This window comes from Protomyctophum parallelum, assembly GCF_964188405.1.
Source record: "Protomyctophum parallelum genome assembly, chromosome: 21".
Lineage (NCBI taxonomy): Eukaryota > Metazoa > Chordata > Actinopteri > Myctophiformes > Myctophidae > Protomyctophum > Protomyctophum parallelum.
Window position 1 is genome coordinate 24,810,671 of NC_139713.1, and position 13,088 is coordinate 24,823,758.

The following is a 13,088-nucleotide window of genomic DNA, read 5'->3' on the forward strand; positions in this document are numbered from 1 at the left end:
ACCATTTTTGTAGTCCTTTATTCCTCAAGTGTAGTCCTTATTCCTGTCTACCCGGTAGAATCTACCGTATTCTCTGTTGTAGTAGCAGTAGTGTAGAGCTCCAGAAGAATGGCCGCTGCTGCAGGCATAAACAAGCAGGACCGACACGGGAGGGGGACGAATGGAAATACAGTGAAGGTTATTGTCATATTCTTTTTTTAAATAGTTGTTTAAATCAACGAACAAGTTAGTTGACTGCCTGTGTGTTTTATTAGACGCATTGCAGGCAGACGAGTCGACAGCAGAGGTCTGTCTTCGTTCGTGGTGGTGTCTTCACTTTGGCTGAAGGCTTTGCTTGCTTGGCATCTGTGCGTGTGACAGTGTTTGTGTGCGTGCGTGCGAGTCAGTGTAACGATATTCTGCATTCTTTCACGGGGTTATACATAAACGCAGTGTCCTGAAACCTGCTTCCATGAAAAAAAACACAGTTATTATGAAGCCTGTGTTGGTACTAGAATGGGCTGCATGGTAGTTCCTACTAGAACTGAAACGTTAGGCCTTTAATGTAGCCCCGGCCGGCTGACTGCAAGCTAATGGTTGTAGCTAGCCCACAGTAGTGCTGCGGTTTCATGTCAAGTTGTCAACACAAATGCAATTTTTGTGTGCATTATAAACTGCTGAATACAAAATGCAAGCAGTATCTTGTCACTGAGCTGTGGTAATTAATTTTCACTCAGAGACTGATAACTGTGTGAGGGAGAGATGGGAATGAGAGAGAGAGAGAGAGAGAGAGAGAGAGGATGGGAATTACATTGTCCAATTTGATCTAGTTGCTAAAGTCAGGTTGGCGATCAGTGAAGCACTGCTGGGCATGTATGTAATGCCAAACCACAGTTTTGGAGTTCTGAAATCAGAGACCGTAGTCCTCGCTCATGAAACCGTAAAAATATACTGTCGAGAAACACACACACACACACACACACACACACACACACACACACACACGTTGTATCAGTCTCTGACACTATGAAAATGAATTTCCACTGTCAGTGTGTGTGAGTGAGTGAGTGAGAGAGAGAACTTGGCCAACCACATTTGTTGTAATTTAATTGTGTTCAGTTATGTCTTACTCTTATCCTGTCAACTGTCAGTCATGAATCATACAGTGTCATATAGTGGTATAACACTACATGGAATAGTCTAGATATAAGCACTTTATATAACTCTTATCAAATGAGCTGTGCAAACTCATGTATGATGACAACTAGCCCCTTTCGGCACCCTCGGTTAGCTTTTCTGAAGTTTGGATGTCGCTTACCCTAGGGTCCCTGATCGGTTATTAAGCCCTCCATGGGATGCAGATGTACATACCCTCCGTTCACGGAGTGTTGGTGAGATTTTTCAAAGATGCATAACACGGCTATAGGAGACAACGGAAACGTGGGCGAAATCGCATTAACTGCCGATGCCCTTAAATATTTTTAATCTTTTTTTTTTTTTTTTTAAGTTTTGGCTTCTCTGAAATTCTCTCTTCCTCACTTCCCATGTCCCGCCTCCCACGACACAACGGCATTATAAACATCCTGCATGCACGTGGTCGGCCAATCAGAGGCAGTAACTAGGACGTGCAGCTAGCCAGAAGTCAAGGAAGTGAGGAAGAGAGAATTTCAGAGAAGCCAAAACTACTAATACTTAACGGCATCGGTGGTTAATGCGATTTCGCCCACGTTTCCGTTGTCTCCTATAGCCGTGTTCCACCAACTGTTCTTAGGCGTAACTTTACTGAGGTTACATTTAGGAATAAGCTTAGGTTTTGGCATAGTTTTACAGAGGTCATGTTTAGGAATAAGGTTAGGTTTTGGCATAGTTTTAGCTTTTAGTGAGGTTACGTTTATGAATAAGGTTAGGTTCAGGCATAGTTTACTGAGGTTAAAGGTATATTCAGTGATTTCACTCAAAAAACCGTAGGTTTCGTTTTTGGCTGTGGGACCCAGCCTTTCGTCCAATCAGGATAGAAAGTCAAAAACGAAACCTAAGGTTTTTTGACCCCCAGGGGTTAACTGGGGACAGGGAGGAACTCCTTATATGGCCAGCACACTCTATAGTAGGGAGGATTATCACAACAAAACAAAAAAATAAGTGATATTTGAATTAAGTGAAATCACTGAATATACCTTTAAGGATAGAAATAAGTTTAGGGGTTTGACATAGTTTTATTGAGGTTAAGTTTAGGAATACGTTTATGTAGTTAGTTTTTACTGAGATTACGTTTAGAAATATGGTTGGGTAAGATTTTAAAATAGTTTTACTGAGGTAATGTTTAGGAATAAGGTGTATTTTTTACTGAGGTTACGTTATGTCACTGGATTTGACCCGGGGGAGCGTTCTTGTATTCGTTTTCATGTGCAGGTGTTAAGAGTGTGTGATTGTGCTTAGACCTGTCACAATTATTACATAATTGTTTTCCTGTGCAGGTGTTGGAGTGTGGTGTGTGCGAGGATGTCTTCTCTCTGCAGGGAGACAAGGTGCCCCGCCTCCTTCTCTGCGGCCACACGGTGTGTCATGACTGTCTCACACGGCTGCCCCTCCACGGCAGGGCAGTCCGCTGCCCCTTCGACAGACAGGTCACTGAGCTGGGTGAGCGTCACGGTTGCTCTGATTTATCTCTGTAGTTCTTTTTCATTTCAAGCTCCCCCGGTTGGTTAGATATGCATTAGGCCACGGACCCCCATTCGATTCCATCTTCTTTTTAATAAATCTTTAATCTCCCAGGCATCTACAGTTCTACACTTGTAAACCTTGTGTTAATTAAAAAAATGGAAATGCAACAGGTCCACTTGCTTTAGTCATTAAAATTAGTTCCGGATTGCATCTTTAAGAAGACATTATATTGTGTTTTTTATATTTCTGTGTGTCTGTCTCTCTTTATCACGTTCAGGAGACTCTGGTGTTTGGGGTCTAAAGAAGAACTTTGCTCTGCTAGAGCTTCTGGAGAGACTGCAGAATGGTGCGTCCAACCAGTCCAGCATGGCAGAGGACGCCCTCAAAGGCATGGGAGAAGTACGATTGCTGTTCTGTTGTTTACTTGAAATACTACTTCCAATGTACTGCTGTTTTGTTTTTCACATGACACTAAAATTAATGCTATATCCAATGTACTACTGTTCTGTTGTTCACTTGATACTACAATGCTACATCCAATGTTATGTGTGAGAGTGCAGACTGGAGCACACCAACTCAGTCATCCACAGCCCGAGTTGGTGTTGTGTTCTGAGAAGACAAAAATATGCACCCCTACATCGCATCATCGATCGAACCAAAGTAAGTAACCAAGTAACCAAATAGTAATTTGCCTTTCTCCTTCCAGTGTGTGATCCGATGCGACGAGGATGAGAGTCACACAGCCTCGATGTACTGCACCGTATGTGCCACGCACCTGTGCGCCGAATGCTCGCAGCTCACCCACTCCACGCGCACCCTGGCCAAGCACCGCCGCGTGCCCCTGGCCGACAAACCCCACGAGAAGACCCTCTGCCCGCAGCACCAGGTCCATGCCATCGAGTTTGTCTGCTTGGAGGAAGCCTGCCAGTCCAGTCCGCTTATGTGCTGCGTCTGTAAGGAGTATGGAAAACACCAGGGGCATAAGGTAGGAGTAGTTACCTGCAAAAAAAAAGCACAGACTCATTTCCTTATGGATTTCACTTATTTCCTTTTATTTCTAAGAGAACAAAGCGGGGAGCTCGCAAATCACTTTTTGAGTGCTGCAATGTGTTTTTATTTGCGACAAACGGCAGATATGACGTTTCCACCCTCTTCCGATCTTCAATTCTTTTGTAGTTTTCTTTTCCGGTTCAGGTTAAAAACTACAGCAGGGTACAAACATGGCAGGCTGCATGAAGAAGACCTTATAGTACACTGTGATGTAAGCAACATAGCTGCATCATAATGAGTGTGTTAGATTTAGTTGTGCATTGACAATACTATCGACTTCTGTCTATGCTTGCACATGTGCATACCCATGGCTCTGGGCACACCCAGAGTGGAATAAAGAGTGATATACATTCTGGTATAAACAGATGCTTTTTAGACTGATGCCAGGTTCCTGGTTTAACTGGGATCCTAGTTTATTGAGACACTACTATGCAATCTCTCTGCATTCTGTGTATGCGTTTACCTTGCTTATTGTAAGACTGTCTGGTAAATGCCAAAATTGTAATTGTAGAGCAATTCAAAATACTTGAATCGGTCACTGTGAATAAAATTGGTACATTGGAGTGAACCCAGTTACCTTCATCTGCGATGCTTACTAGCCAGTTATATTTTGCCTGTCCGAAGTTTTTAAACTATGCGGAACACAAACTCCAAGATCGGCCCAGGGTTTCATAGCGCCTAGAGTGAAAGTGTACTTTCAGAGTCACTTGTGGATATTAAATTAACACTTAACTCTTAATTTGCGTACATGCAACTGGAGGAGCATATCATGAGTACGGCTGTGTTTCGTCCCCCCATCATCAGCATGCTGTTCTGGAGGGCGAGGCCACTCAGATCCGTGCCTCCATTCTGGACATGGCCCACTGCATCCGCACCTTCACGGAGGAGGTGTCGGAATACTCCCGGAAGCTGGTGGGCATCGTGCAGCAGATCGAAGGAGGCGAGCAGATCGTGGAGGACGTCGTCGGCATGGCGCACACGGAACACGTAAGAGCTGCAGTGCATCATGGGGAAATGGTGGAAGAAGTCCTATGCTCATGTGTTAACTTAAAGCCTCACTATGTCACTTTTTCTTAATAAAGTGTAAGATTGTCAAATACAATATAACTTATACAATTGGGGTGGTTGTATTTGGTCTCCCTGCTCTTCTATTGGGACATTTAGATCATGTCTCATCTAGACACAGGATAAGATTCAATTTAACCCCTGACCAAGCAAACAGGCTCTATTAGCTCTGAAAAAAATGTCAGCACGGACAGAATCCGGGGTAGAAGAGGAAAGTTAGTGGTAGTAAGTAAAAGTCCTGCATTCAAACATAAAAGTACAAACTACGTATGCAGCATGGTCCATTTCACAATCTAACTAGATAAAGTGCCCCTCTGGGCACAGGTCTTCACCAGAGCAGGTCAGGTTGTGGCCTCCTGGTTGCGCTATAATAGGCCAATGTGAAAAGGGTGCCATTTCTTCTTACGCCTTGGATGGCAATTGGATGATTTGAGGCATTTTGTTCCAAAAATGTGTTTTGCAAAAATCCACCTGTTGGTGGCGCTATAACAGGCCAATGTGAAAAGGGTACTAGGCTTAGTAGGAAAGTCTGTGAAAGATTTCACGTAAATTGCACGCTGCGTTCATGATTTGAGGCTTTTTGTTCAAAACGGGCCAATCCTGCAAACTTTGAATTTGGGGCAGATGTTCATCGTTGGCATCCAGGGAGTGTGTGTGCAAAATTTGGCATCGACCTTTGTTAAGCTACTGGGTAGCTTAACCTTCAATAAAACATCATATTGGCTGGTGAGCTTTACAGTTGAACATTTGAATGTTGATTTCACATTCACAATGTCTACATTGAACTACAGACTGACAGAATTACTGGGCTATATCTAGAGTTTACAAGAGATATTTTTTTAAGTATTCAAAAAGACTAATTAACCAACAAATGTCTAAGACCAACAATGTATTGTTTTCTCCAGTGAAAAGGGCTACATACGTAATGTCACACCCCAAATCCTGAAAATGTTAAGACTCTCGTAGATGTACTTATATCTTATCTAAGTGCTGCCTGCATTATATATATTTTTGGGCGGTCTTGGCCAGGTCCCGGGCACAGCGGAGAGTGCGCGCTCCTGCGTGCGTGCCTACTTCGTGGACCTCCATGAGACGCTGTGCCGCCAGGAAGAGATGGCGCTGAGTGTGGTGGACGCCCATGTCAGGGAGAGGCTGATCTGGCTGCGGCAGCAGCAGGAGGACATGACCATCCTGCTGTCCCAGGTGTCCACGGCCTGTCTCCACTGTGAGAAGACCTTACAACAGGTACAGGGACACTGTCATGCTGCTAATAATAGGACCGGTGCTTCTAAACCTTTTCCTTGCCGCAACAACGGTTCCAAGAACAGTTCCAAATGTGGTTCCTCAATGTTGGATCCGGTTCCTCCGGTTTCCGGATTCCAAACCTAGTGTCATTGCATTCAGGTGGTTTACAGTTTACAGATCAGAACGGCGATTAGGGCTGTAGAAAAATAAGTTGACGATTAAAAATAATTGCTATTAACGATTGTGTTTTTGGCGTTGAACATATGAATAAAGAGTAACATTTCTGTACAGGGCAGATATGACAAATAACTGAAATATACAAAGAATGTTTTAATGTTTACACAAAGTGAACTTGTAGATCTGCTATTTCAGCTTTTTTTAATGTATGAAGATTGGATCAACATGGAAACGATTACCTCAAATAATTGCGATTAGACTATTCTGTAATAATTGTGACAGGCCTAATGGCGATGCCCTTGAGCCAAATCTCAAGAACAAAAATGTGTCTGATGTCAAATGTGAAATCGGTGGAAATGAACAGGTTTGTGCACTTGTGTTTGCATGTGGTGTCTTGCTCTCTAGGATGACTGCAGAGTTGTGTTGTCGAAGCAAGAGATTAACTGTCTGCTGGAGACGCTTCAGAAACAACAGCACCAGTTCACTGAGCTAGCGGATCACATTCAGCTGGACGCTGGCATCCCTGTTACCTTCACCAAGGTAAAACACTGCTACCACTAGAGATGTCCGCATGGAGTTTTCTCTTGTCTAAAGGAGGAAGTGTACTCCCAAAATTACATTGTGGAGAATCAAACAGACACATTTTTCTTCTAGTCAGTACTGTTGCGCTTTTGTAAATGTCCAAAAAGAGAGAGAATTTATAGTATAATTAACTGTCTTATATAATATAATAATATATATTGTCTCTGTCGGGTGAAAGCCTCCTTGTTATGTCTAAAACTGTTACATTTCAGGATTCAAATTCAAAAGTAGCAGATCTACAAGCTTTTAGCTTGTGGATGCTTTTGATGCTTTTGTGTGGTGCTGTGGTGTATGATCAAGTAGGACATACATCTATGAGAAGAAAAGAGATGAGTGGTTTCTCCCCGGCAACGGCGAGATAGCATTTATTTATACAGTTATTTCCAGAGCCATAGAGTAAGACAGAGTTACAACAACTCCGTTCACTTCATGGTGCCAGGCTCTTCTACATAGACTTCTATTGAATGGGATGCATTGGGCTCGCGCGAGTACATGAACCATGTGACCAGGCTGATTTCTGCCCCTCAATGTTGTAACTCTGTCTTACTCTATGGCTCTAGTTATTTCTAACTAGATGGGACATCACGTGATTGGACATCACACTCTGTTTGATATTGTTTTAATTCTGCAATCTGCCAGATGTGTCAGAATTATGTCAAAAAGCACATTGGAGGGTAGTGAAAACAAACGGTAGAGATGCAGGTGGCAAAATCACTGTTCAGTATAAAATAAAGAGTCAGAGACCCCTTTTTGTTTCAGCAATCCAAGAAACATTGGACTTCGTTTGAAGCGTGCTGCCAGCTTGCATGTGAATGTGACATGCTTTCAGTATGTTTGCACTCCAAGTCAAATCACAGGTTTTGTTTTTCCAGGACAACCGGGTTCACATCGGTCCAAAGATGGAGATCCGGGTGGTAACCCTGGGTCTGGATGGAGCAGGAAAAACCACCATCCTCTTTAAGCTAAAACAAGATGAATTCATGCAACCCATCCCGACCATTGGTAAATACATTCTAGTAGCCACTCCACTCGTCCAGGGACTAAATGTTTTTATAATCGTCATGGGGGCCCATTGTGAACAAGTAGCCTAAGCAGTACTACAGTACTGTATGTACAAACGGGACGAACCAATTCCTCATGGGGGCCGAGGCCCCTGGTCCAATCCCTCATGGGGGCCGAGGCCCCCTGGCCCCCCCGGACTCTACGTCACTGCACTCGTCACTTGAACCACTTTTCAACCTGTCGTCCCTAATGAGAATGTCATGGTGAAAATGTTCAATAGATTTTAGTTTAGTTTAGATCGGGGCAGCAGCGGCTCAGGGGTAGAGTGGTCACTCGGGAACCGAACAGTTCCCAGTTCGAACCCGAGCTCCCCCAGTGTTGGTGTCGAAATGTCCTTGAGCAAGATGCTGAACTGCTCCCGATGAGCAGGTTGGTGCCTTGCATGGTTTCCTCTGCCATCGGTGTATGACTGTGCGTGTGAATGGGTGAATGCACGATCTATAATAGATTATTTACCAATTTACTGTGACATGAATGTACACGTGAGTTTATGTTCATGTTATGTTTTCTTTTCAAGGCTTCAACGTGGAGACGGTCGAGTACAAGAACTTGAAATTCACCATCTGGGATGTAGGTGGAAAACATAAGCTCCGCCCACTCTGGAAGCACTACTATCTAAACACACAAGGTAACTGCTATGCCAGTGGTTATTAACCAGCATCACTACTATCTAAACACACAGGGTAACTGCTATGCCAGTGGTTATTAACCAGAATCACTACTATCTAAACACACAGGGTAACTGCTATGCCAGTGGTTATTAACCAGCATCTGGATTGTGGGGAAAGCTTTCAATGAAAATTGTAGATCGACAAGTTCACAACGCATCGCGGCATATTTTGGGCTTGTCAGTCCTAATTTGCAAAAAAGACTTGGGGACTTGGGATTCTCCCCAAAATAGCATTTTAGATTGTTGATGTATAATGTTTAAAGAAAATATTTTTTTTATTATTATTATTATTATTACGCTACTATTTTTTACGCTATCATTAGTATGTCTCGAGTACCAAGCAGGGAGGCTTTGAGACCATTTTCTTTCTATAGGGCCACTGAGCAGGTGCTTGATTACGTTGCTTTAAATCAACTTTTTAACGAAGCTCTCCTGCTTGTGTTTTGCACGTGACGGACACAGCGGTGGTGTTCGTGATTGACAGCTGCCACAGAGACCGGCTGATGGAGGCCCACAGCGAGCTGGCCAAGCTGCTGACTGAGAAGGAGCTGAGAGATGCACTGCTGCTCATCTTCGCTAACAAACAGGTACCGCATACTGGACGGATGTCTGCCTTTTTCAAGTCAACGATACAACCCCCAACCCAGGTTTGGGTCATTAGGCCAGGGGTCTACAAATGTTTTTCAGGTCAAGGACCCCTTGACCAGAGATGAATCAGGTACTACCCAGTCCCCACACTGCATATTGTATAAAATTGTGTTGGGGATTTAACTATTTCATAGATGGATTCATAGACTTGTTCGGCAGCACTATCATTGAGTAGCTTTGATTACTTTATTGAGTACATAGTTTACTTTACATAGTTTTTTTCCCCCTCTTCACCAAACCTCTTTGCCGATCTATAAGCTCACAATGCCGCGTTGTGAGCTTGTTGGCTAATGTTCCCCTCGCAATAGGGATTCTAGTCGTTTAAAAGAATAAAAGTTCCTATCACACAAAGATTTGGCCCCATTTAATACAGTATTGTTATTATTAGTTAAGTCCTGTACATGAATGCATACGGTCTGTCTGTCAGGATGTACCGGGTGCCGTTCCCGTGGAGGAGATGACTGAGTTACTGAGTCTACACAAGCTGTGCTGCGGGAGGAGCTGGCACATCCAGGGCTGCGATGCCCGCAGCGGGGTGGGCCTCCACGAGGGCCTGGACTGGCTGTCCAGACAGCTAGTAGCTGCTGGTGTCCTCGATGTGGCCTGAACAACACCCCCAAAACCCCCAACCCAAACCCCCATGTGCTGGTTTCATGTAGAGCTGTCACGATTACACATTTAAGTTGACGATTAATTGTCACACAAATAATTGCAATTAACGATTTCATTGTGTTTTTTGGCATTGGAAATTAGAACATTATGAATAGAAATACATTTCTGTTTGCCTTTTAGGCTTTGTAATCAAAAATTGCACAGGTCAGATATGACAAATAACTTAAATTTACTAGAAATTACTGACATTTAATAGTTTTATACAAAACGATGCGATTCTCTCAAATAATTGTAATTAGATAATTTTGTAACAATTGTGACAGCCTTGTTCATGTTGCCACATCCCAGCCTGACACCCCCCATCTCCTCACGAGTTGATTTATACTTCATACGTTGGTTGTATGAAAAAAAACTGCTGATCTACGAGCTCGTAGATCAGCCTATTTTCGGCAGTGCGAGTTGCATCAGTTAAAGGTGCAGTAAGTGATATCTTTGCGTTAAAATAAGTGTTAAATAGCTCTGTAATCATAGAGTGTTTGTTCAGTAACAGGGGTCTGTCTCCCTGTGTCCCCGGCTCGTTAAACACGAAAGGCATTTTCACCGTGGGTATTGTTATCCAATTAGGACAGAGAACTCATACAGCATAAACGGGATAATTACCTAAGTGAAATTGGAAGCGATGACGGAAAGAAAAAACGGGAGAGACAGGGAGACATCTGTTATTGAACAAACACCGCTCTTTAGCAATGATTACCATCAGAATATACTGTATACCTTATTACTAAAACAATTCAAAAGAAAACGTAAAAAAAGGTTTGTTTAAAGCAAAACACATCACTTCCACTACCTAACCTTAACATTGAGATGAGCAGGCATCATAACTGTGGCCTAAACCTGCCCCTTTCCTATTCCTTGATTCCAGAAAGTGTTTTTTCTCAGGTGTCTTCTTCATTTAGTTGTCTCCTTTCGACTGCACCATGGGTAAAGAATTAGGCGAGTGAAGCAAGGCAATGTCCAACTGTCCTAAAACGACAAGAATAAGCATGTGTAAAAGTTACGTAAAAAAAATAAAATATATATATATATATATTCTTTGTTGTGTGCCAGTGCTCGTGGCCTACAAAAACATACAACTGTGGCTTCCAAACCAAAATCCATTATTTTTTGTTGACATATAATCCAACAAAAAACAGCAACCTGTTTCTGAATTATTCCATTACCTACATGAGCGAGATTAAGTCAGTTATTGGTTCTAAATGTCAGTTTTGATATATTTTCAGTTAATTGCCCAGCCCTAGTCGACGGCACACGCAACTACGTAAGTATCAATCAAGCCTAAGGCACTGATTAAACAAAGTCTGTCCCTCTACACTCATCCTACCACTTCTTTCAGCAATATGTATTTTACAACAGATGAACTCACTAACCCTAAAATAAGTTTCGTTAGAGGATTGCTGGTAATACAATAACACTATTTAGACAATATATTCACATTCATATACCTATTCAAAATGATAAATAGGTTGGCTTATTAAATAGCTTTTTTTCTTTCTAAGATCAACCGTTATACAAGCAGTAACTATCTAATCTATAATAGCAAAGTACTTTATCCAGTAAAACTTCAGGAATAGTGGTATTTTCCGTGAGTTGCGCATCATAACCATTTTACGTTAGAATATAACTAATCAGCACACAAATTCATACTATTTTGTACAAATTTATTTTACGTTCACTTGAATGGTTGGATAGCACAGCACATTCAGTGTTCCCAAGTGAGAAATAAAATGTCAGAACATATTTATTAGAAAACGCTATTGCATAGCATAACAGTATGGATTATGATGCTTTTCACATTAGGACTGCTGTAACATATTTCAATACAAAATAGAGTGAAATTTAAAATTACTTCCAAATAAATCCAGTTAAGCTATACGACAGATTACGATATTCACTCACTTCCTTACATATTCTAAGTACTAAATACACAGATGACTTGCTTCAAATTGGCTCTATTATCATTCTGTAGTTTTACAAATCATATACCAGTTTTTCACTATCCTTTCTCGATTGATGTCTTACAGGAAATGCTTATTCACGTGGGAAGAATTGAGATTATTTTAAGTTGCTTGTATGTACAAGCTATTAAGTGTGTAACCTTATTTAATGACAGCTGGTCTTGAAACAGCAGTTTTTGTTTTGGAACTATGTACATGATTTATTTTGGGTTTGAATGTAGAATGTCTGTTACAGAAGAAACAGGTTACTTGTTTATGAGGAGAGTTACTTTGAAATGTCTCTTTAGGAAAAGTGTATGCAACAATTCTGACTCCATTTTGTGGGGTGTTTTACACGCAGAATGCATTGGATGCAATTGTCTGCTTGCCTCAGAATGATGCTTAATTTATATTTCATCGCACTACAATGTCGTGTGCTGAAAATAGCCGATATGCAAGTTCCAAACATGTGGCATTCAAGATGCATTGTGACCTTGTAGATCGACTATTTTCCGTCTTACAACACCATAGTATGACAATGTGTAAATATGGCTATATTTTCAGTTGTAAGCAAATGAAGAAACTGCTGTTAAATGGTGGTCTCCAAGTGTTACATATTACAAAACGTGTCTGCTGTGATGAACATCTATCTCCTGTTCTATCAACCTTTCTGGAGTGGTTATTGCGTAACATCTTAACTTAACAGAGTTCCGTGTATATATGTAGATGTAAAATTTTGTTGAGCATTAACATGCCATGGACTGTACCTAAAACGTCTGTAGGTGTACTGTGAGGAGCCATTAGTTTTAATTCATTTTCCTCATTGCTATGTAATGTTTACTACTCGTTTAAAACAAAACAAAAAGCATGCATGCCTTTCCCTTAAAGAATCTCTTGTGAAAATCTTAAATTTCTGATGTTTCTTTTTTTAAACCTGTAAAAGCAACAGCGCTCATCCACTCTTTTGTTACCAGTGGACTTGATAATGGCTTTTTGTAAATCATTCATAATTAATGTGATGCTAAAAATAAAACAAATTGACAAACTTATGGAATTTATTATTATTTATTATAGAGTTTGAAACCAGGTAAAGTTTTAAGCCTTATTAAAAGGGTTGGATAAGTCTAAAAAACACCAAAAAGGTGGACATAGTGGCACTCAGAAATATTGAAATGCAACACTTTAATCCTGCATCAGGCTGTTGAAATATCAAATGTGCATCTGAGCACATGAACCCTAGCCTCCCTATTTTGAATTATTTTGAGGATCTACAAGATCTGTACATTTGTAGATTCACTATTTTCTGGTAACATCTTGTGAAGAGACAAAACCAGCGTAGAGCC

At 41.5% G+C, this 13,088-nt stretch overlaps 1 protein-coding gene across 1 annotated transcript; it reads left to right on the forward strand.

The window, feature by feature from the left end:
* The first annotated feature begins 84 nt into the window (after nt 1-84).
* Nucleotides 85-12,794, forward strand: trim23 (tripartite motif containing 23). The gene is made up of 11 exons (XM_083792935.1): nt 85-177; nt 2,454-2,616; nt 2,918-3,039; nt 3,347-3,625; nt 4,495-4,677; nt 5,785-6,000; nt 6,583-6,717; nt 7,632-7,761; nt 8,339-8,449; nt 8,954-9,078; nt 9,567-12,794. The coding sequence occupies exons 1-11, from the start codon at nt 109-111 to the stop codon at nt 9,744-9,746; spliced, it is 1,713 nt and encodes a 570-aa protein (XP_083649061.1). The 5' UTR covers nt 85-108; the 3' UTR covers nt 9,747-12,794.
* Nucleotides 12,795-13,088: the final 294 nt, after the last annotated feature.

What these genes read in the sequence shown, in the direction of transcription:
- trim23 (XM_083792935.1), top strand. Translation starts at nt 109, where the DNA reads ATGGCCGCTGCTGCAGGCATAAACAAGCAGGACCGACACGGGAGGGGG. An exon ending in TCCCTGTTACCTTCACCAAG is followed by an intron (nt 6,718 to 7,631) that starts GTAAAACACTGC and finishes TTGTTTTTCCAG; the next exon opens with GACAACCGGGTTCACATCGG. An exon ending in GCAACCCATCCCGACCATTG is followed by an intron (nt 7,762 to 8,338) that starts GTAAATACATTC and finishes TTTCTTTTCAAG; the next exon opens with GCTTCAACGTGGAGACGGTC.